The sequence below is a fragment of the Varroa destructor genome, unplaced genomic scaffold, assembly GCF_002443255.2.
Source record: "Varroa destructor unplaced genomic scaffold, Vdes_3.0 BEIS01000001.1, whole genome shotgun sequence".
In the NCBI taxonomy this organism is placed as follows: Eukaryota; Metazoa; Arthropoda; class Arachnida; order Mesostigmata; family Varroidae; genus Varroa; species Varroa destructor.
The window spans coordinates 25110528-25132124 of record NW_019211454.1 but is presented as its reverse complement, the minus strand read 5'-3'; the positions used below and the strand labels follow the sequence as shown (position 1 = coordinate 25132124).

The 21597-nt window shown below is 39.6% G+C and overlaps 1 protein-coding gene across 1 annotated transcript; it reads left to right on the top strand.

Annotated features, from left to right (window-relative positions):
- The first annotated feature begins 1940 nt into the window (after positions 1–1940).
- LOC111243229 (putative ATP-dependent DNA helicase HFM1) lies at positions 1941–20079 on the top strand. Its single transcript, XM_086974173.1, has 17 exons — positions 1941–2119; positions 2339–2455; positions 2673–2905; positions 3131–3190; positions 4642–4800; positions 5206–5406; positions 6291–6420; positions 6928–7223; positions 10346–10574; positions 10768–10845; positions 10995–11284; positions 11649–11845; positions 12130–12321; positions 12675–12864; positions 13863–14105; positions 14763–15129; positions 17273–20079. The coding sequence occupies exons 1-17, from the start codon at positions 2083–2085 to the stop codon at positions 17941–17943; spliced, it is 3690 nt and encodes a 1229-aa protein (XP_086830299.1). The 5' UTR covers positions 1941–2082; the 3' UTR covers positions 17944–20079.
- The last annotated feature ends 1518 nt before the right edge of the window (positions 20080–21597 follow it).

Here is a 21597-nt window from a genome sequence, read left to right as displayed (position 1 = left end):
CATAACAGAGCAGCGGCCTCACCAGTGGTAATTACCGACACTTCTAGGCGCTTGAGTATGTACAGGAGACTTATGTAACAAAATCAGATTGTAAGAGGATCAAGAAACAGTCGATTAATCATTTCTATATGGTAAAAGAAACCGTAAAAATTATCAAAGCAGGAGCAGATACACACCATTCTCTACGCGTCTACTTTACTACCCGTACCGAATGTCACTAATATCAGTCATATCTGTCTTCCATTATCAGGCATGATATCTCGTGGTGAGAGGACTCGGCTAGCCTAGACGCTAAAAAGAACGAAGATATAGTTTCTTCAAAGTTAGCATGGGTGGGCAAAGCATTGCCACATAATGGGCAACAGCTGCAGTGTGTAAACACCCTCAGCTATGTTAACCCACGCGTTTTTTTTAATCGTCAAAGGCTCAAATGCTTATACGAAAAATCTCGCCTATATCTACTTCGCCGGTTCAAGGGTATCAAACATACATGAGCCTCCCGCTGACATTTACAACATCCTTACTTACAATAGTGATAACCGTCGGCATATCTTGTGTCCATAGTTTTAGAAAATCCATGGACTATGTATATAACGGTATCTTGTCAGTATAATACTTAGATGCACAATTCAGATAGCTGCTATTTTTTTCGAAACCCGACTTTGCCTAAATCTTATTAGTGTTTATTCTAAGGGAACGTCCTATCGCAGAGCACGTGTATTCCGGAGAACTGTATTCAGCTACATAGAAGCTGCCAAAAAAATCTTTGAGAGAAAGTTGCCGTTTAAAATACGGGGTAGTCGAAAAAAAAAAATACTAACTACGGATTCTAAACTGCAACTGGAGTAGTTCTTTTAAATATTTTAAAATAATAAATTGACAATTTATGCGACCTTTTGTCCACCGCCATTTTTTTTAGGGAAACACCGGTTTTCGGGAAGGAAATTACATTTACTCCTTTCCAAAAGAAAATTAACAGCGTTAACAAAGTTCTATAGTGACCGAAACATGATAGTCTGATGGTCTGGCATATAGGCTATACAGCGGATGTACTTAAATCTTCCATACTACTTCTTCTCATTTTTGACGGGTAGCTAAAAGAGAGATGATTCCTTTTCTGGTCGCTTTTGAATGGCTTATTATAATCCTGGGAGTTGTCGGTAATAAAAGCTAAAATCAATCTGTTTAGCAGGCGGCAGTGACTGCTCGTTTCTAACGCCAAAAAACACTGGGTTTTGCTACTCATTATAAAGGATCTTTTTTTGCACTTCATTATCGTATTATTAATTGTTGTGTTAGAAACAGTTTGAGTTCATTATGATTCGGCACTTTTGCAAATGGAAATGCGATATCCCAATAATAAATAGGGCAACTTTTTTTGGCCCTGTGCCTTTATCAAAATATAGTTGCAAAGTTTTATACAGATTTTACTAATCTTCAACCTAAACAAAGATATTCCAACAATGTTAGCACGTTTTGCTACCGTCAGATCTCAGTTTTCAAATAACAGTAAATCGATACAAGTCAAATTGCTTAAGATAATGGACTATGATACCATTTAGCTATAAAAAAAGCTCTCCAGTTTTTCGACCGCCGCATATATGTATACGTGTATAGTTGCCGAAAATATAAATACATACATGTTAATAATACTATTTATTAAAATGAGTTTGTGGCTACAAAAATTTATGCTATAATGTATAAACCAGAGACCTTACATTTCGAGAAAGAGCCGTCAGCCGCAAACTTGACAAAGATCTGAACGATCAATATGATTGTTATGGAATTAGAGTGTAGCTCTGGTCTGCAATTTGACCTAGCAGTATACAAACTCGCTGGAATGGCCGCAAGTAAACTTAAACCGTCAAGAATACATTCGATATGGGCAGTATCTTTGGTAGAGTGTTTTCTATCGAAGAGATCTGCCTAACTAAGGCGTTTTTTCGTATAATCTAGCGTCAGTCCTTAAGCTGTCAGCCTGAGTATAGTGTTTAGTGTTAGAACAGCTGCGGTAATATCTGCTATATGAAATAAATAGGACGTACCGTTGTGTGAGTCGAGGCAACGTATAAGGCAACAGTTATGTCACAAAAGAAACACTATACCGTTGAGGTTCTCCGTAAGTGAATTAGTCCTACGATTCCCATCCACGATGATTTGAGAGTGCTAAAATCGAATGTGTCCGTCTTTTACGTGACGTTAGATTATCAATTTACCCGTAAAATTTTGCGAGCCTTTTGTAATCATCGTAACGAGTAATAGCTGGCCAATGTAGTATCTTTGTCTTGACCACTGACGGCATATCATTGTGTTCCATTGTTCTGTGTTTTATTATCAGCGGAAGCATATAGACGCATCTTTGAATTCGATCAATTTAATGAAATGCAGTCAAAATGCTTGCCAATTCTGTGGCATTCCAGTGATTCGCTCGTGGTGGCTGCTCCGACTGGATCAGGTAAATTTTTTGTTCCGATACCTCTAAATCTGTGAATCTCCAATAGCATCACCCGCGAAAAATATAGTACGGTATTCACTTTCTGCTGTGTACGTGTCCAATTCTTCCATCTAATCGGGTGTCGTCGCACAAGATTGCCCTATAGTCATACAGGGGTTGCAGTGTAGTCGTTAGCCGTCTCTGGTAGCGTAGGTACATTTTCGAATTGTTCACACAGGAAAAACAGTGCTGCTTGAATTAGCAATATGTCGAGCAGTGGAAGACTATGGTAGTGAAGCACTGGCCGTCTACATAGCTCCAACAAGGTGTCTAGTTCAGCAAAAGGTTAGCGAATGGCGCGAGAGGTTCGCGGCCCTCCGACTTAAAGTTACCGAGGTTACGGGTGATTTAAACGAAGTTTGCGACGCGGGAAATGGCGATATGTCGACCAATCTTATCTGCACAACACCGGTGAGCTAAAGGGAAACTGCTGGTTAAGGACGTATCGCTAGATGATATTTATCAAGTACATTTGAACTTTATCAGAATATTTCTAGGGCTTGTATTTCGAGTGTGCTTCAATCAGCATTAGAGAGACAATCACAAATATCCAGATAGCAGAGTGGTAAAACGTTCTGTCTTCGAATAAAATTATTTTTATTTTATTTAATAAATGTATTTTTGAGGCAACTGTAGGAGAAATGGGATACGGAGCTTCGCCTTGGAGCCGGATATACGTGGCTGAGCAGTAGAAAGGTCGGTACAAAATACGGTCGAGTTAAATATCTTCTGAAAAAAACGTACGTAATACTTTTGTCAGTAGACCCTCTCTATTCAATAGGCGTTCTTGTATATGGCCTCGAGCCGAACTGTTTATATTTACGCATTTTGCCATAATCAATACAAAAGCCGTCGAAGTGACTGTCATAAGCAAGTGACTGCTACGACTGCTGCGACGAAAAAAAATCGCCAAATATGTATGACAAATAAAAGAATAGGTAGCAAAGAATAAGATAGTCCTTACTGTAAATTAAAACTGTGATGTTTCTGCAGTATTCAGTTTTTAAACTTACCGCGAGCAATGAGTAATCTATCATCGAAGTTGAAATAAAAAACGAATCCCTACGAATTTGATTAAATGATACAGCGATGGTATTATATATTAGATAAATATTATGTAATGTAGCTAATAGAACAAGGTTCCGGTTTTGTAAATATTTAAAGATGTACATACGTTAAGCTTCCCTCGTCTCCCACCTGCAGCCTCCTATTGCTCATCGTCTTCTTCTGCACAAAATATGCAAGCTATATAAACAACAAAATGACTCATAGGTGTTGTCTGATGTTGGAGAAAAACAAGTTGCAAAAATGTCGATTTGTGAAGTCGAAAAGAAATCTTATTTTGAAGCTAGTAGAGGAAGACGTTTACAGATTCTGCCAGGTAGCAAAAGAAAGGCCGATATTCCTGCTCTGATTTGGATTAGAAAAACCTAGTGCTGGTTTTCCCAGGAAATCCCAGAAATTTTAGGGGACTACTTCGGCCTGCCTGGTGAATCGACAGCGAGAAACGTCTATTTTAAAAACATGACATCCTGCTTTAAACAGGATGCTACCAGTGGGTAATGAAGCAGCTAGGAAATGGAAATATGGGTAAACTGCAAAAACCCTCATGGTCAGCGATGCAAAGCTAGAAAAGTTCCGGACGAAAACAATGCAAAGCTTCAATAAGTTTCACAACTGACGCAAAACCTTCGGAGAAGTTTTAACTTTCGTAATCCGTATGCTTAAATAAGATTTTTTATATGTTCTTTAACAAAACTATGACGTGGATACAGGAACTTTAGTAGCTCGCGATGGTTCTCTGTGAAAAAGCGCTCGTCTTCTGACGTAATTAGCGTAGAAGACCTGAATAAAGAAACAGAAGTTAGACAGGAACATTGAATTTGACGGTGCTCTTTGTTTTTACGCCCAATTTTTCGATGGATTTTCCTTGGTTTGATAAGCATTTGGGCATGCTGCCTCCATACCTAGTTACAGAGGATAACAAATGTATGGAGTTACTAGAGGTGCGATGCATGAATCCTTAAAATAAAGTTGAGATTGTTTGTTTGCAAGTTAGAATGAGGGTACGTTAAGCAAACTGGATGTTCAAAAATACATGACCTTTTCAAGTTTCACTTATAAGTGCTTCTTTGTGTTTCCAGCAGGTTAGCGTGTATCTTATTGACGAGGTTCATATGGTCGGGGAACCTGACCGTGGGCCTATCCTTGAAGCGGTTTTGACGCGTACAATAGTGCGCTGCATGCCTCAGTCTTTACTTCCGAGATTTGTAGCTATATCTGCAACGATCGCCAATCCTAATGATGTAAATACGCTTGAGTTTCTGCACTACTGACCAAATGTTGCCGATACTAGATTTTGTATATAAGATACACAAACGTATATTTTACGAAAGCACACTATGTCTAGTTATGACTTTTCGCAGTAATGGAAACCTCCTAACACTAATAGCCTTTATTCAAGTGAGCAAAGAACTTTTGCGATGCCTCGTAATGCCTGTCGTATAGAATGCCTTTGTGATATTGTTAATGTGTGACAAACTCGCTGCAATGGACGTTACGTAAAAATACGCGCTATTAGATATACAATAGTCTACCACTCCATTGCTAGCCGTTATTAATTTAAGAAGTTGTCAAAGAAAGGAAGAGCGCTACTGTTTGACTTTGCTCTGATGCTTAACTAAGCAATTCATATCATCGCATTGCTACAGATAGGCCAATGGCTTGGTCGTAATACTCCATGGCACGGATACTCGTTTGGAGAGCGGGCGCGTACGATTCCCATCGAAGCATCTGTCAAAGGTGTTTACTGTCCTCCAGATCGGTCTCCGTTTCACTTCGATGCTAATCTTAACTATAAACTACCATCGCTACTTCGAGAGGTGCTACCAGCAAATAAATCAGCAATTATTGTAAGTTAATTTTGAAACATTGTGGTATTTTTCATCGTGTTATGAAAAGGTATATGTTATACATAGTGTGACATAACGTAAGTAACTTCAGCTAGATTTTTTAGCATTCTCACTTTGAACATGGTCACAGTAAGAGTTGGTTTTGCAGCATTGCCTAGCAAAACTTCTTCCTAAGTGTAGGAATTTAATGGCTCCGAAAGAATCGATTGATATCTCAATCAGTTCCCTAGCTAATGACAGCAGCGTATTGAGAAGCATTACATGTATAATAAACTAGATCAGAACACCCATCACTACATTATATTGGTTAACTTTTCTACTAGCTAAAGCACCTAAGTACGAAAAAACTAACTTATTTCAGCGCTTTGTGTGAAACTTTCGCGTTTTTTTTTTTAATAATAATAGTAACCTTGATCTTATTACCCTTAGATTACAGTTTGATTTACGCTAAAAAGTCGTCTACAAAAAGGTAGCTTTTACAGAGATACCGAAATTTGGCTAAAAGTATATTAGTTCTGTTTTGTTTCACCTTCGTCGACTTTTTCTAGCAGACATTGTCTAGGATCCATGACCACAATTAGACAACAAAAGTGTGAAACTTCTCGAAGTGCACGAGGTCGCCAAGTTTTGACCAAGAACCAAACTAAAAGGCTTTCATTTACCTCGTAAATCGCTCCATGAAGTAAACTGTGCATTTTTATTCTAATACACCTTTAGACTTTATAGCATTTGTAATTGGATTTAATTATCCGCAATCACAAAGATAATTTCCTAACTATTATAGCATTGCGGTGTTCATAATCACAGTGCTTAATTAAACTTCTTGTAAGATGCATTTTTTCGTATACTTAGTGTTATAGATTAAAAATAATATTTTTAATCAGTTTGTATCTAGTCGTGCAGCTACAGTGATCTGCGCACGGTGCCTCGTCAACAAGCAGTCGTGGGCTCGTTCTAGTTCCAGAGAAGAACTCCGGCGAGTGGCCAGATTTTGCAAAGATAAAAAACTTAGCGGTCAGTTTAGTCTGAAAAATATCGCTAAGAATAATATAGGCAGCATATTTTGATTGAAATATTGAACGATATTTTCATCGAATTAAATCTCGCGTGTGACCTAATTTTTAGCTAATTTTAAAAAGGCGAAGTTTTAATTTTTTTTGTCCCCCGCTACATAAAACGGGTCACAGCCACGATGAAGGGGAGGGTACAGCCTCAAACTTGAGAAGTTTCAGGTTCGATCCTCAGCTGAAACATAAAGATCTTTTTAATTTTTTTAAAAAATCAGTATCAACTCTTCACGCAGCTATATAATTGGGTAACATGATTCCTATTAGTCTCTCGTAACAATGTATTAGATATTTGAAATGGTCCTCACCACTCAGAAGATATTAACCATTATCGGGTACATCCATGTTAAAAGAGTTCAGTTTCCAAAAAAAAACTACTTTGCATGAACTACGAATCAATTGGCGTCAGTTGTTTATGTTTCTCAAAGAAGATATTACAATTGTACTTTTGCAGATTATCTAGAGCATGGGGTGGGTTTTCACAACGCCGGACTCAGTTCCGAAGATCGCAGTCTTGTCGAAAAGACTTTCAATCAAGGCGACCTTCGAGTCCTCGTGTGTACGAGCACACTTGCCATGGGTGTAAACTTGCCTGCATACTTAGTGGTTGTTAGAGGAACGACGATGATAACCGGAGGCATTTGTGGACAATATTCCGCTGCGCGGATTCATCAGATGATAGGACGGGCAGGCCGGCCAGGGTTGGAAGGATCCGGTAAAGCCATCATTATGACAACATCGAATCATGTGGTAAGTCGTCTCTGTTTATATTCACACTCAATGTCCGAGCAAATAGTAAACTCTATCTTGTTATTGTCGTGTAACTAACTGCTGATAAGGAGCACATTATATAAGTACATATGTAATCATTGGCTAATGAAATAAGGCCAACTATACGTTTTATACATGATAAAGCTGTATTGAAGATCGCTCTGCACCGGAATCAAATATCTGCGTGGAGTTTTCATATAAAAACTGCCTTTCTCTGCCTTCTAGCGGTAATGTATGTAATGGCACCCCGGTTGGACAAGCGTTCTTAAACTGCTGTGCAAAAAGAGGCGCACGGCATTAGCTTAGGACTTGCTTCTCTGACCCGCGGCTATGTTAACTTGTGAGATGTTCATAATTTCTTGTCCAATTTAAACTTTGAGCCTTAACATACTGCCATATGCTTTCGATACGACTCTTCTCTGGTAAACGTCCAGACCATAGCAGAACTGCAACTTAATTAGCAATAAACACGCATACTTTGCCATACATACACATATATGTTGGACCTGTTGGATCGCACGGAATTTGCAGGCTCTTTCACCGGAACTCTTGTAACCATGTTGAGTTTTACTATCCAAAATCTCAAAATATGCTTCACGAGAACAACAGGAGCCGATATAGCCTTCAAACATCTAACTTCGGAATTGCTTAACTCGTTTGAAAAGCGCGTATTTCTCCGCACAGCTTAGTTGAAGCCTTTCGGCTACTTTGCGACAGCCAAAAACCACTTATTTTAATACAACGTTGAAGGTAACTTATGGACACAGTGACCGTAAGCTTTGCCATTCACAAACGCAATTAATAAGCTGTTAGAAAATTATAGCGCGATTAGGATGAGCCAGTCTCCTCATTACGCCACCATTGCACCATGTTTTTTTATACCACCACCTTTCTATATACCATCGGGTTTTTCCCTTCTCTCCTTTACCTTCTGTTTCATCTGCACACTTTGATATTCCGATTTACCTAACGATTTCTTTTCACGCTCGCTGTTCTTCTATGAATCTGGCTATTAGAGTCCGCTACTCTTCCGTGAGTTCCTCTCCTAATGACCTAACGTACACTCACGAAAGCACAGAATTTGGGGTAGCCAGTCTTCACATGAAAAAAACGTATGTAGATAGTAGATAGTTACTGAGATACCTTTGATGAAACCCAATAGTATATAAAAATTATTATTATGCTGTTCATACATATACATATAGTGATGAACCTCTGTAGACTGAGGCATTATTGTTTTTCATTACAACTTGCTAATAAAATGAATCGTTGACGGTAAAACTCCACACGAGAGAGAATAGAAAATAATTTTTTTTTCGTATGGTCCGGTACTTGAGCCGTTAAGCATTACTTGAGAGCGCATTGTAAAAAAATTAGTCTATTTACCACTGGATTCGAACCTTCATCTCCATGTGTATGGAGACACGTTGGTCACTGCGCGACCTTACGGACACGGGTCATACTGAGAACGGACAGCATTTATCGTATATCAAGAAATTCGAATAAGCTAGTTTATCTGCACATAAAGTGAAACAAGGGAGAACACGAAGCGGAAAAATGGATTAAAACATAGCTGCAGTAGGGAGCGGCGAGCATGCCGATCACACGACCTTAACAACATTGTGTTCAGCCGACGAACGAGCACTTAGCGATGCATTTTGAAGTTGTAGGACAGTGTGTTTCAAATAGCAACGAAAAAATTTCACGACCTAAAATAATTGGCGTATGAAGTTCTTGGAGAAACAGATGCTGAACTATGTAGAGGCGTCATTTAAAATAGTGCGAAATTCACCGAGTTACGCTAGGGGAACGGTGCGGGGCGGGGCGGGGCGGGGCGTTTGGTTGATGTTTTTTACGTGCAGATCAGACCTCTCGGGCCGAAAAAAAGGACGCAGAAGAAATCGCTTTTGTTTTTCGCTCTTACATTTCGGCGCATCCTGTACGACAATGTATACTGAAAAATTCAAATTGCGTCATATAATTAAAGCACAGTTTTGTTTTTATGTAGTAACTATTTGAGTTGATAATAAATAGTAATCGGCCACACAGATGTGCACGTGCACATGCGATATATTCAAGGAGCTGTCAGTTAGCCAGATCAGACAGTCAATCGTGGGTCGATTATATTTCTAACTTACACTCGTATAGTATCATACTTTGCAGGAATTGCGGAATTTGTGGAAATATGTATGAGGATGCCCCTGTTACAAACGTGTTTAATTCGTTCTTCAATTCAATTCAATAATTTGTATATATTTCGACACTTAGGCAGATGTAAAATACAAAGCCTGCAACTATCAATGGACTCGTGCGCTAACTCGCATATTTAAGTTCGGTTGATCTACATTTCTTGAAATATACATAAATGTTCTAGGTAATAGAGGTGATTGAATTTGCTGTAGCCTTATACACACGCTTGCTTCAAAGTGTTGATATTCAATGAATGAAGTTTATTTCTGAACTAGTAATATACATATAGGAGCTGCTCTTCTTGTATTAGTTCTCGTTTATTCTTTCTTATTATAGCTCAATTTTTATATGGGACGACTGTTGAGCATTTCTCTGACACGCCGGTAGTAGACTTCTGCACGCTATAAGTAGTTTTCCACCGTAGCATATATATATACTTATTAAGACTGCGTAAGATATGCAGGAGTTGTACTGAAGTGCTTTCAGTTATGTAGATAGCATCCTTCACCGAAGACTGCGTAAGACGTACACATATCCCCTTCCTCAGCCTTATTTCGTTGCTTTGGCTATGAGAGTAACGATGCATTCTGATACTGCTAATGATAACAGCTCTCAAAGGTATTCTCGTTCGTGCCCACCAATATCATCAATGCGAAATGGTGTCGATTTTTCCTTAGATCAAGGGTTATAAACAATATTAGAATTATAACTCTATCACTGATCAACTAGTAAAAAGAAAAAGTGAACATTGAGATTCTTTTTTTTAATAACTAGATCTTTGAGCTCCCAGTTCCCTTTTCATCTTTCTTCGTTAGAATTAATGGCGAGTTTAGCCTGCTCTATTAGGGAAACTTTTGTGTCCGTTCATGGATGGCAAAACTCATTCTGTACCTAATGATCTTTGTCTGAAGGCTCGATACGAGGATATTCTTCAGGGGAAGCAAGATACAGTGGAGAGCTACCTTCAACGCGATCTCGTACGACACGTGAATAGAGAGATCGTACACAAAAGCATTCGTAGTCTGCCTGACGTAGTTGCCTGGCTTAAGAGCACTTTTTTCTTTGTGCGTCTAACTCAAAACCCAAAACGATATCTGCCTATCGGACAACCTATTGAAGGCCTGGACGATTATATTGCCGGTACGTACCTGTAGTCCTAACAAGTAACCGCTGCAGGTACAGATTTGTGGTTAAAACACGATGACGACAGTTATCGTTAGCGCGGATTAAATCACGATTAACCCCTCGCATAAACCAGGAACAACATTGGCTTGTGACATAAACGCGCATAGTTAGATTAACTGTTGGATACTTTGTTTCTAAACTTTAACAGAACAATGCCAATATGCCCTGAGCTCGCTTTTCACCGTGGGCCTAATTGAAAAATCTGACAGCAGAATCAATAGTACCGGTAAGTAATGTACCGAAATTGAACGACGTTAATCTTTTTGATGTTTGTTATTTCGAATTAAGGCAACGATCTAATGCTTTTTCAAGGGTTTAACTCTAAACATCTGAGAAGGTTTCTTGGTCTTATTTGGTGTGTTTTTTTCAAAACAGAACTCGGACGAATATTCACTCGCTTTTACATATCATTCAGCGGCTTCGAAGCGTTTGTGCAAGAGTTACACAATGTACCTGATGACGGTTTGTCTACGGAAAGATTGCTTCACATCATCGTGCAGTGTCCGGACTTCAGTGGCGTGCAAGTTCGTTCTAACGAACGGGCATTATTGAGACAGCTGAATAGCCGAGTTCGCTATAAGGTAGCAGCAAAACCAGGCCAATGGAAAAATAAAGAGAAAATATTTCTACTTCTACAGAGTAATCTCGATGGAATCGAAATTACAGTAAGTTCACGAAACGCTTTGACATAGATTAATTGTCAAAATATATATAATTTTTCGGAGACGTATTAGAATTCTACACGGAGTCATGATTCGGATTTTAAAGGTTGTGTCGATTGTTAGGAAGCATAGCTTGTCAATGAATTTTATAGAAAATACTCACGATTCTCAACAGTGGGTTCCATAACAGATTACAAGGCCATTATATAGAATTGTATTAGAGACAGCTGAAAAATGATATCTAGAAATAAATTTCCTTTTGCCCCATGAATATCAGTATTATGATTTAGTTACAAGTAATGATAACCTGATCAAAATGATGATGTATTGTTTCCTTCTTCACAATGATGTGATTTCCCTGATCTAGGATATAGGTCTCCGAATAGATCGCTCGTCGGTGTTAAAATTAGCTCGTCGTGTATGCCGTTGTTTGCTTGAATCACTTCTATGTCTTCACCGACAGAAAAGGCTCAGTGAACGTCTTGAAGTACCAGCAGCCATCAACAGCTACAGAACCATTCGTAATATCGCGTTGTTAGCAAAAGCCTTGGAGTGTGGATTATGGTACGCTTTTAGCCGATTCAGGTGCACACTTCAAATGTAAACTAGTCTCCATTTTCCATTTGTTTGTTGTTTGAATTAAATTTATATCAAGACCACCTCGAGTAGATACTACGTACGATTTCGCTTTGGGCAAAAAGCAAAGATCCATCCAAATACTTAATCGGATCATCGGCACCGTTACCACCTGTTCCTAATGTCTGTCTGCTACTTGTACATGCCTATGATAGATTTACCTGTGTTTCATAATGAACGAATATTCTGTTGTATACGCTGTATGTCTATAGGCACGACTCAGAATACTGCTTGCAGCAGTTAGCTGATATAGGTCCAAAGAGAGGCACCCTTCTCATGCTTAATGGCTATACATCCTTCCGAACTTTACGCGATGCTGATCCGAACAGCATCGAAATGGTGACGAAGACGCTACCCCCGTTTGGTTCAAGACTCAAAAAACGAGCCGAAGATAATTTCCCCAGGTAATCGGAGCCCCCACAATGCACGAAAAGATGGCATATAGGCATAGTTATGTGCTTCTTAATGCAAGAACGCTTCATGTCACGATCGATATGCCAGCGTTATTTCAACATCGATGTGGAAATTTCAGACCAAAACGCTTATGATGCACAAAATCTTGACAAGCATGCCGTTCGTTCGTGTGACGCGACGTGTGAACGAGTTCGTCGCGGTTTGTACAGTGTAACACCGATTAAAATGTTTGATCCCGTCAACAAGCAAAATTGCCCTAGGGTTATGATGAACTCGGAATAGAAAGCAAAAAGATTTAAAGTAAAAACAACGTCAGTCAGTGTCGAGTGCGTTTTATGATTAGGTATTTGCTGGAAGTGGTGGGATATTCAAATCGTTTGGAGATCACGATGAGTATGGCCAATCATCAAGTAAATGCGGTCAGAGCAGCTGCTATTCTGTTAGTGGGTAACCCAGACATTGGAATCGTGTTCCTGCGCAAGGTTATCCGTCAGGAAATGGTCGCTATTGGAGGACTATCGCTTCATGTGGAGGTTTGTAACGATCCCAAATGAAAACTATATCGACTTCGACGACACGTTAGTGCAAATTCTGACTTCAGTTATTGCCAAGAAAATATAAGATTAACAGGAATCAAGACGAATTTGTTTAATCGTCGCGCTGTGCTTGTAGCTAGCGGAATTTCTATTCCTATAGTTTCAAGAACCCAGAAACCTTTTGAAGCCAAGCTTGCCAAATTTACCCCCGAAAAATGCTCTCTCTACAAGCATTTGTCATATCTTGATATTCACACGCAAGGACAATGCATACTAGACTCTCTCACAAACAAACTATCGCTATCGTGAGAATCCTAATTAAGCTAACTTATGCGGGAAGCAGGACACATCTTAGTGGCAGCTCTTTATTGCGTGAATGTTTATCGGGCGTACAGAAACCAGTGTAGTAACTAAGTTGCAACTTTTGTCTGTTGATTTACCGATATCTTTAGGCAAGTTAGTTATGTTTAATAGTAGTTAGTTTTTATGCTTCGGGCTGACAATGCTTTTGTTTATTGAACGCAAGCTTCGCCTAAGAACAGGCCGGCACTGCACGCCCTACAATTTCTATCATATTTATACGCGGCAAGCTATAATTTGGTAGGAAATAAAGTTTATCATCGTTGCAATTGCAAAACAATAAAGGTATTGATAGGTGGTTGCTTTACCGTTGTTGTCTACGGCTATATTCGGAAGTTTTACTAAAATTAAGTATCAGTGTGTTCTTTTCCAAATCGAATTTTAATTTTCTAAAAAGGGCTCAACCTGTCGTATCTTGGTGCATTTGGATACAATCAATAATCTGCAACGATCTAAACCTAGGCACTTACGAAGAATACTCATGCCTATGATGCCCTATGGTAAGTGAATTATATAAAGCTTGTTAGCGATTTGAAATTATAGTACCTGATCACCGCCCAAGTAGTTTATTGAAGACCAAACGTTCTCGTTTTAATGCATCATTTGCACACAACAAGCTTTTGCTGTCTTTGAAGGTATCGTTAAATTGGAATCGGCTGAATGTTCACTTAATAAACGAAACATTAGCTGGCGTCGACGTCTGTGTATCTGTGAGCAACCTTGGAGCAGATGGTAAACGCTCGGCAATAACTGGCAACGACCCCGAGAACCTGTCGAACACGCCAAAGACACCCAGCATAGCAAGCACTAGATCGCCTTCCGCAATGGCCGTTTTTGGGGGTCAGCCCCACGCGAGAACTATGAGCCCGCAATCGCCCGTATGTTTCTTGTGATCACATCTATTTGTATTTTACGCTACTTTATACCACTGCGAACGCCATTCCTTGGCTATATTCGCGAATAATTCTTTAATGGCAAGCATAAACAAAGCGATACCAACCGTGCGGAACACTGAAGTCTCGCTTAAATGTTCCATAGATGACAACTTCAGCAGAACCAAATTACGACTTGATAGAGCGTTGAAAGAGTTGAGAATACAAGTTGGCTTTTAGAGGCAAAAGCCCACTAGGATTCTGGCGAACCCATTTAATGACGGCACAGACCTTTAATTTTAAAGGTTTGTAATTTCTGTGGGGGGCAAAAAGGTTGGACTGTAGGTATTTTTCTTTCCAACATCCGTGTGTAAATGTATCTATAATAGTATTTTATTTAAAGCGTGTCATATTTGTTTGTATGTATGTGTGTGTGTCCACGATTTTTAAGTGACTTGTGTACGGAAGATTATCGACAGAAATCTCTGAAAAAAACGCTCAGAGCTTACTCTAAGAGCTGTAAAGGTTTGCTACAAAGTACAGCATAAACGGGTGCACTTTGTCCAGTCACAGGTTGAATAACAGCTGCCATTCGATTCACATGCTCTATTTATTTGGTTTTCATTTATATTGATGCTATGCATATTGTATTCCCTACTGCAGAAAAAGGCCGAAAATGGGTGGGAAGTTCCAGAAGTCAACAGATGGGCGGTCGAAATGCTTTTAATCCATTCTCAGTATGAAAAACGGCAAATGTGCTGTACTACTCACATAGCGCATGATGAGATCGTTGCGGTTGTAGAGGATGCCCTGACTTTACTCAACCTAAACACTGAAAATGAAAATAACAAAGTTTCCTCTAGGGCAGATCCTAGTATGGAATATAAAAATGTCACCGACAACTCCGGCAGTGGGCCAGTTGATGACAGTGGTTTGCCATTTGTCCTAATGCCTGTCGTCGACAACGGAAATAAATTTGCCCGATCTGATCAACGAGAAGAAAATGTATCTTCCAACTATCATACTCAGGGTGAGTTTGTCAATGTGTTTCACTAAACAAGTTACATACGGTAGCATAAATGCAATCATCCTCCTTGTTAAAGAACATGTTTGTGTATGGCACTAACGGTTCGCTATATTTCGATCATAACTTGTTATTTGAATTCAACTTGTAGCAAGTGACCTAAAGGCCTCAGTAAGCAAATGGTTCCAAATGAAATGGTATTCAGTTAAAGTTTTTCAGAGATTATATCTTGATCAGTCTTATGAAGAATGTTTATGACTTTTTTTTCATGCAACAAGAAAAAAACAAGCTGCTTATAATAATCAGGGCAAGTAAGAAATATAATATGCACTCCTATAATTATAACACACACAAATGTTCCCTTATGTAAAAAAAGGTCGCCTTAATTTCTCTTTTGGGGAGCGATTCACCGTAAATGCGAGGTAGCGATGCGAACACCAAAATACTGCATCATTCTTTCTCGCTTAAATTAGCTATTTGTCTACCATTTTATGACGGCAACTCGAGCTATAGCCTCGTTCTGTTTTTACTACAATAAAGGCCGATCGATAAACTGAATTATACAGAAGTAAGTTTTATACCGCACAGTAACACCAACTGTTAAAGTAGACAAATAATGCTATTGCTATTAATTGTCACTGCAACTAGCTTTGATTGAGGTGGATCTTTTTATTTTGAGCCCCTTGAAAGGTCGCATCTTTTGCATACAAACAAACGATTTTCAAGTTCAGATTGTTTATATTAAATGACTGTTATTAATCTGTTACTGTCGCAGCAGCAATTTTTCGTGCTACTTTTTACTTAGTAGCGGTGGGGGCCAAGTCGACTCAAGATAGACGTCAAATAAAATAAAGCATCAATACTGCTCTACCTTTGCCTAACTTTCAACTGCAAGCTTCCTTCTCTGATAATCTCGTACCCCCTTCTTTTTAAGACGTACACTTTTCATTTATTATATTTCACTCCGTTGCCATTTCAACAGACGTAAAATGAACGTTTTGAACTTCTGTGTTTTCTTTGCAAGACCCTATGTTCGAAATTAATGAAAAACGGAAAAGCTTAATCACACACACATATGCATATATATAGATATATATGTCGGGTGGTAGAAGAGTTGCTAGACACTTGAAAGGTTTGGAAGGGAGGCCAACTATATATCGGTTAGCGACTAAAGCTTCACGTCGCAACCGTATTGCAACCGCTAGCCGTTATCTATCGTTTACATTTCTGACTTGACGCCGTTTCCAGTACTCGTGGTTGCCCTAAGGGTGATCTACACACTGTGGTAATCTTAGCCTAACCGGCCAATTTCATACAACAATATGGCTGGGGGGTTCAGCGTTCGCGGTTCGTCCCATTTTCTGGACAATTTTCAGGTCTTGTGGCTTCGTTGCCTTCATAGATTTGATTATGTTCGGGCTGCTACCAAATCGTGAAAGACCGGATTATTGGACAGAAACCAACAATGTAACAGCTAAAATATCCAAAGTATGTTAACGTCCGAACTAGCCATTGTTTGACCGCAACCATATATGTGTATCTATGAAGACCTGCATAATAACCGCCAGTACTGCATAAGTGCAGCGTTTGTTCGCCCTGCCTCATCAACAACCAGACTCATTAACCTCTCTCGTCGCATATCTTTCGCACTAGACATATGAACCGGACGCCGCCTGCCCTGCTACTTATTCACATCAAATTCATAGCGGGTTTAGACATGATTGCATTGAATCCAAATCCGTCGATTTTATTTGGCCACTCTTCTACACTACGCTCTTATTGCAGTTTTTCCATCAACCTGTTTCGTAAATTAATGCATTGGTCAAATCACTCGTCACCTTCCTATACCACCGCCTTACGATAATATTACCCTGTGTCAATTACAAAATGACGCAACCAATGCAACTGATCCTGTTACCCATTGTAAAGTCTGTCGTGCCGGCTTTTCCACCGTTCGGCGGCAAAACTGACCGTAACTTACAAAACTGCCCAACAAGTAATTGCTCCCCGAATAAAACATCATATTATACCTCATGTCGGACAATGATAAACTTTTTTTTTATGTCCCACCTCAATGGCTGGCCGTGCCACACTTCACTCTAATAGCTACTAACGTATTTTTTGTATAACTTCTGTTTATAATAAATAGGCAACGTGACGGAAAATGTTGAATCCGAAAGATCGCTTACCCCGGATGACCTTTTCGATAACATTCCGTCCCCTAAAATGCTAAACGATTCTGATGCGCATCGCAGGAATAACGTATCACAAGCCCATCACGATCCCACGAACACGGGGGCTTCCGCCAAACAGCGAACGCAGAAAAGTGCCGGCAGGAAACGTAAAAAAATTGCTTCTCAGATCTCTGATGCTACCCAGTTATCTGCAAACAACAACTTAGTAACGCATAAGCGTAGAACACGATCGGTGGAAAAATCTTCAGTGAATACCAAGAGAGCTACTGGACTTATGCCTGTTCCCAATTGTAACACAGCAACCATCACATCGGTCGGCTTGTCCCCCTCTGCCGGCGGACTTGAAATCGACCTCACCCACCCAGTGTCCAGCAATGGCGCAGATAAGCCGCCACGCAAGTTGGGGTCAACGAAATTCAGGCAACCTTACGCACGTTTGGTGACTGAGGGAGGAAACACTTCTTTCGAGAGCAAAACGCCGACAAACTTGGACACGCTGCTCGCGTCATTTTCCTTTCCATTACAGACTCAAGGAAATGAAAACGCTTTGCAGATATCCAGAGCTGCAGTGTTACAACGCATCCTAAATCTTATTCAAGACAGTGAAGAGTTTTGCAATAATTAGATCATAACTCTTGGAGCTAAACGGTTAGAAACCTCATCAGGACAGGAGCACTGTTACATTGAGATATGATTCGGATATATTAGACTTGGTTTGCGTTGTCAGAACATATTCAGGACTGTGTAACAAATAAACCCTTCAGAACAAAATGAAATAGGCTATGCCTGAAATGTATTAGGAACGGACTCCAACTGAGCCCGCAGTATAGACAAGTCCTCAGATAATAAGGCGGTATATATGTTATAACAAAGTACGTCTGGAAAATACGTTCTCTGCAACTCGAACTTACGACAAGCTTAAGCTCCAAACGTTTAAATTTATATGTCGATAAAGTTTACTTTTATACAATTTTTTAAATTAATTTACAGCTTTCGGAAACACAACGTGGTGTCTATCAGTCGAAGCACTTGTCAGTCTCCGACCAAAAGTATAAATAACAGCCATCTTTAAAATATCTGGACATCGAAATTTACGTGCAACATGAAACGGAAAGAATATCTTAAATGAGCTTGTAGGGCGCAGTTAGGACCCGGTAAGTGCACCGAAAATGCCGCATGCAGAGTTCGTCTTCGAGCCGATTTTCTTTCCTTGTTCCTACTAAGGAAATGATTTATCGACAAGACGCTTTTGCCTAGGATCCTGTGATCCGCATCTAAAATAGGTTCACAAACACTGATATGAGCCAAGCGTTGTCTACTTCTGCAATATACCACGTACAAAAGAGCGTCCCTTTAAAGTTAAATAAACCTGAGCAGAAGTTATCTTTGGGTAGTACAGCCTTCAGTATAGGCAAGATTATGTTACAACATTTAGCCACTAAAATCGGTTCTGATCGATCGGACGCCATCTTGGCCAGATTTACTACAATGTTCGATCCAGTTTACTCTGAACTGGACTGCAAGTATAAATAACGGTTGATTACAAACAATACCTTACCCACCAGGCTACCACGGGAATGATCAATAGCACAGTCGTTTTCACCGGTCTGTGTAGCAATGATCCAATGAGCAGGTTTATTGATCTGAAAAACTAGTTAAAATCTAGCTGTTTCAAGTGGATCGACACAAAGTTTACTAGCATAAAAATCACCTACGGCATGACTCATACATTGACTGCATGCATCATGCTAAATGTCAATAACATTACGTTTGCGGAACATATCCCACTGCGCAATTTTCCGGGAGCTGGCAGCGTCAAAGTGAATCTGACTGCATTGTAGTCCCTTTACAACCGTTGTCGTCAGCTTCCTTCGGACGTGCTAACGTACGGTTGGTATAAAGTAATATCTACAATAGCGTGATCAGTTACGCTTTTTACAGTACAGTAAAGCTATGACGCCCGCAGTGCCCAATGGACGTCAAAACAGTTTCAAGATGAGTTTAGAAAAAAACAAAGTGAGCATGGCGATCGACTACACACGTATCTCGATCGGATAGCATGGATCACAGTATAACAAACGGATGCTGCTAATGAAAAACTCGAAGGTAGGACATTTCGATCCAAGGCTTTTCGCTAAATGCTACTAATGATACCAGCCAGCATCGCGAATGCCACAAATTGTCCGATGCTAAAAATGGTACGCAGAAGCCCGTGGATGCACGTGTTCAACCCGACCTGAGGGTTCCCGTTGTCAGACCTATGTGAATGTGATCATGGCAGTTGCTTCGACATTGTTGACAAGCTGATTACAATGATCAGTTTCAGTTTATTTGTTCGTAAGTTGTACACCATGGCCGCTTTCAGACGTAGAGCCTTATAGGATTTTGTTTCCAATAAATACGTTATATAATAGCAGATAGAACTAAAATGATTATCTTAAAAGCAAACATCCTTCGTAAGTGAATAATATGATGACAGCACCGATATGTCTATAATAATAGAACCGTTTGTATTACGAAGTGCACGACGTTGAACTCTAGCTCCTATTCGAAATGTGGCAGTGCTGAGTAATATATGGAGAGGGCAACTCATTAAGGGGACCATCTAAAAAAAACGTCCGACGTCAGGGATTTGTGATGAAAAATTAAACTAATGAGGATGAATAATGTTTGAAAGAAATGCTATTTATTCCCGTGAGAACCAATCGGTAAGCGAGATTAAATAAAATCATGCAAAATTCGGCGTGGCATTAAAGTGATAGTAACGGATCATTGGAGAGAACGCAAATACTTTTTTGAGTTTAGGCAACTGATGCTAAATAAATGTTAGATGTCCTCTTTGTGACGAAGGTCTCACGAGTTGTAGCAAGAATCAAAGTGCATGAGTGCTAGCGAATCGGAAACGGCTCCTGACTGTCAATATTAATAGACCCAATTTGACTCTTGGCTCGGTAACTTTTGGAATCGTTCAAGCTCTTAATGTCAGTCTCCCGCTCAATAATTTTCGCACAAATATCACTGCGAGCACAATACATTTGATTTTGTTTCAACATGCCTTTGAGAATAAATCGTTGCTGGAACTGCCCACGTTGATAAATCTTAATACTGATAAAATGAATTTTGCTTGAAGGCTGACTTAAAGGTATAACAATTTTTTTTTCAAGCGTCGTTTTTGCATGTTGTACAGTCTTTTTGACTCCGATTTTCATTCATCTTCCAGTACTGGTCAGGACTAGTAATCGAAAATGAAAGTGATGTCCTGCCGTCGGCAAATGGCCGACTAAAAGTTGTCTACGTCTCAAAGCGCAGCGGCATGTTTTTGTAATACAGTAGAAGCAGTCACTAGCTAGAAAAGGCATTTTCATCTCACATGCATTTCACATTGATCATATAAACGTCAACTTACATCCAGCCTCATCGTACGAATCGCGATAGGCTTAGGTCCCAAGAGAATTATGCCGTTGCAATATGCAGCACGCGATCGGACCGGAAACATATCTGTGTGCTTCATAGAGAGATCGACCTAGACACCACAATGAAAAAGTATCTACCTTCTTGAAATATCATACGAGATGGAAACATATCGTTCTAATAATCGCTCGACTTTTCATATAATTATTTCGTTTCATCCCAATGGCTCCTCGTTCGGCTACGCGAAGCATGAAACGCCTCACACCGAATGTGTATGTAAACGCTTAATCGGCGACAATGGTGCAAGTTGACATGTTTCAAAAAATGGCGCCATAACGAATTAATTATACCTGTGTCGCGAGTAGTCAAACAATTGATCCCATATCGTATTTACGCTTAACATTCTACTTTATTTAGTAAACTTAAAAATGAATTGTTCCTTAGGAGTTTTTCGGCGCAGGAAAATAGGGTACGCCGCAGACAACCCAGAAGACTTTAAACAATTTCAATGCATTGAACACCTATAATATTAGCTTTCTAAACTGTCTATAGACAACGAACACATTGATGAAAAATATTTGATCCGACATCGTTGTCGTTTCATTAGAAAAACCAAAAAATCGAGAAAAGATCATGCAGTGGTGAAACAAAGAAAGAAGAAGTACGACCTATTACGAAGTTAGCAAAAATCATATGGCTTCTGATCATAACTAATCAGGCTTTAACCTAATTGAATTGATGAACCTTTCAACTGATCTTTGGCAATTTTGCTTTTTCGTTAGCAATCAGTGAGTGAGATAACGTATATCCTGTGATCTTTTTTTAATCACGTTTATCGTGTTTTGCATGTTACGTGTTGCATACTAGC

What these genes read in the sequence shown, in the direction of transcription:
- LOC111243229 (XM_086974173.1), top strand. Translation starts at nt 2,083, where the DNA reads ATGTCACAAAAGAAACACTATACCGTTGAGGTTCTCC. An exon ending in CCTGGACGATTATATTGCCG is followed by an intron (nt 10,575 to 10,767) that starts GTACGTACCTGT and finishes AAACTTTAACAG; the next exon opens with AACAATGCCAATATGCCCTG. An exon ending in GCCTTGGAGTGTGGATTATG is followed by an intron (nt 11,846 to 12,129) that starts GTACGCTTTTAG and finishes GTATGTCTATAG; the next exon opens with GCACGACTCAGAATACTGCT.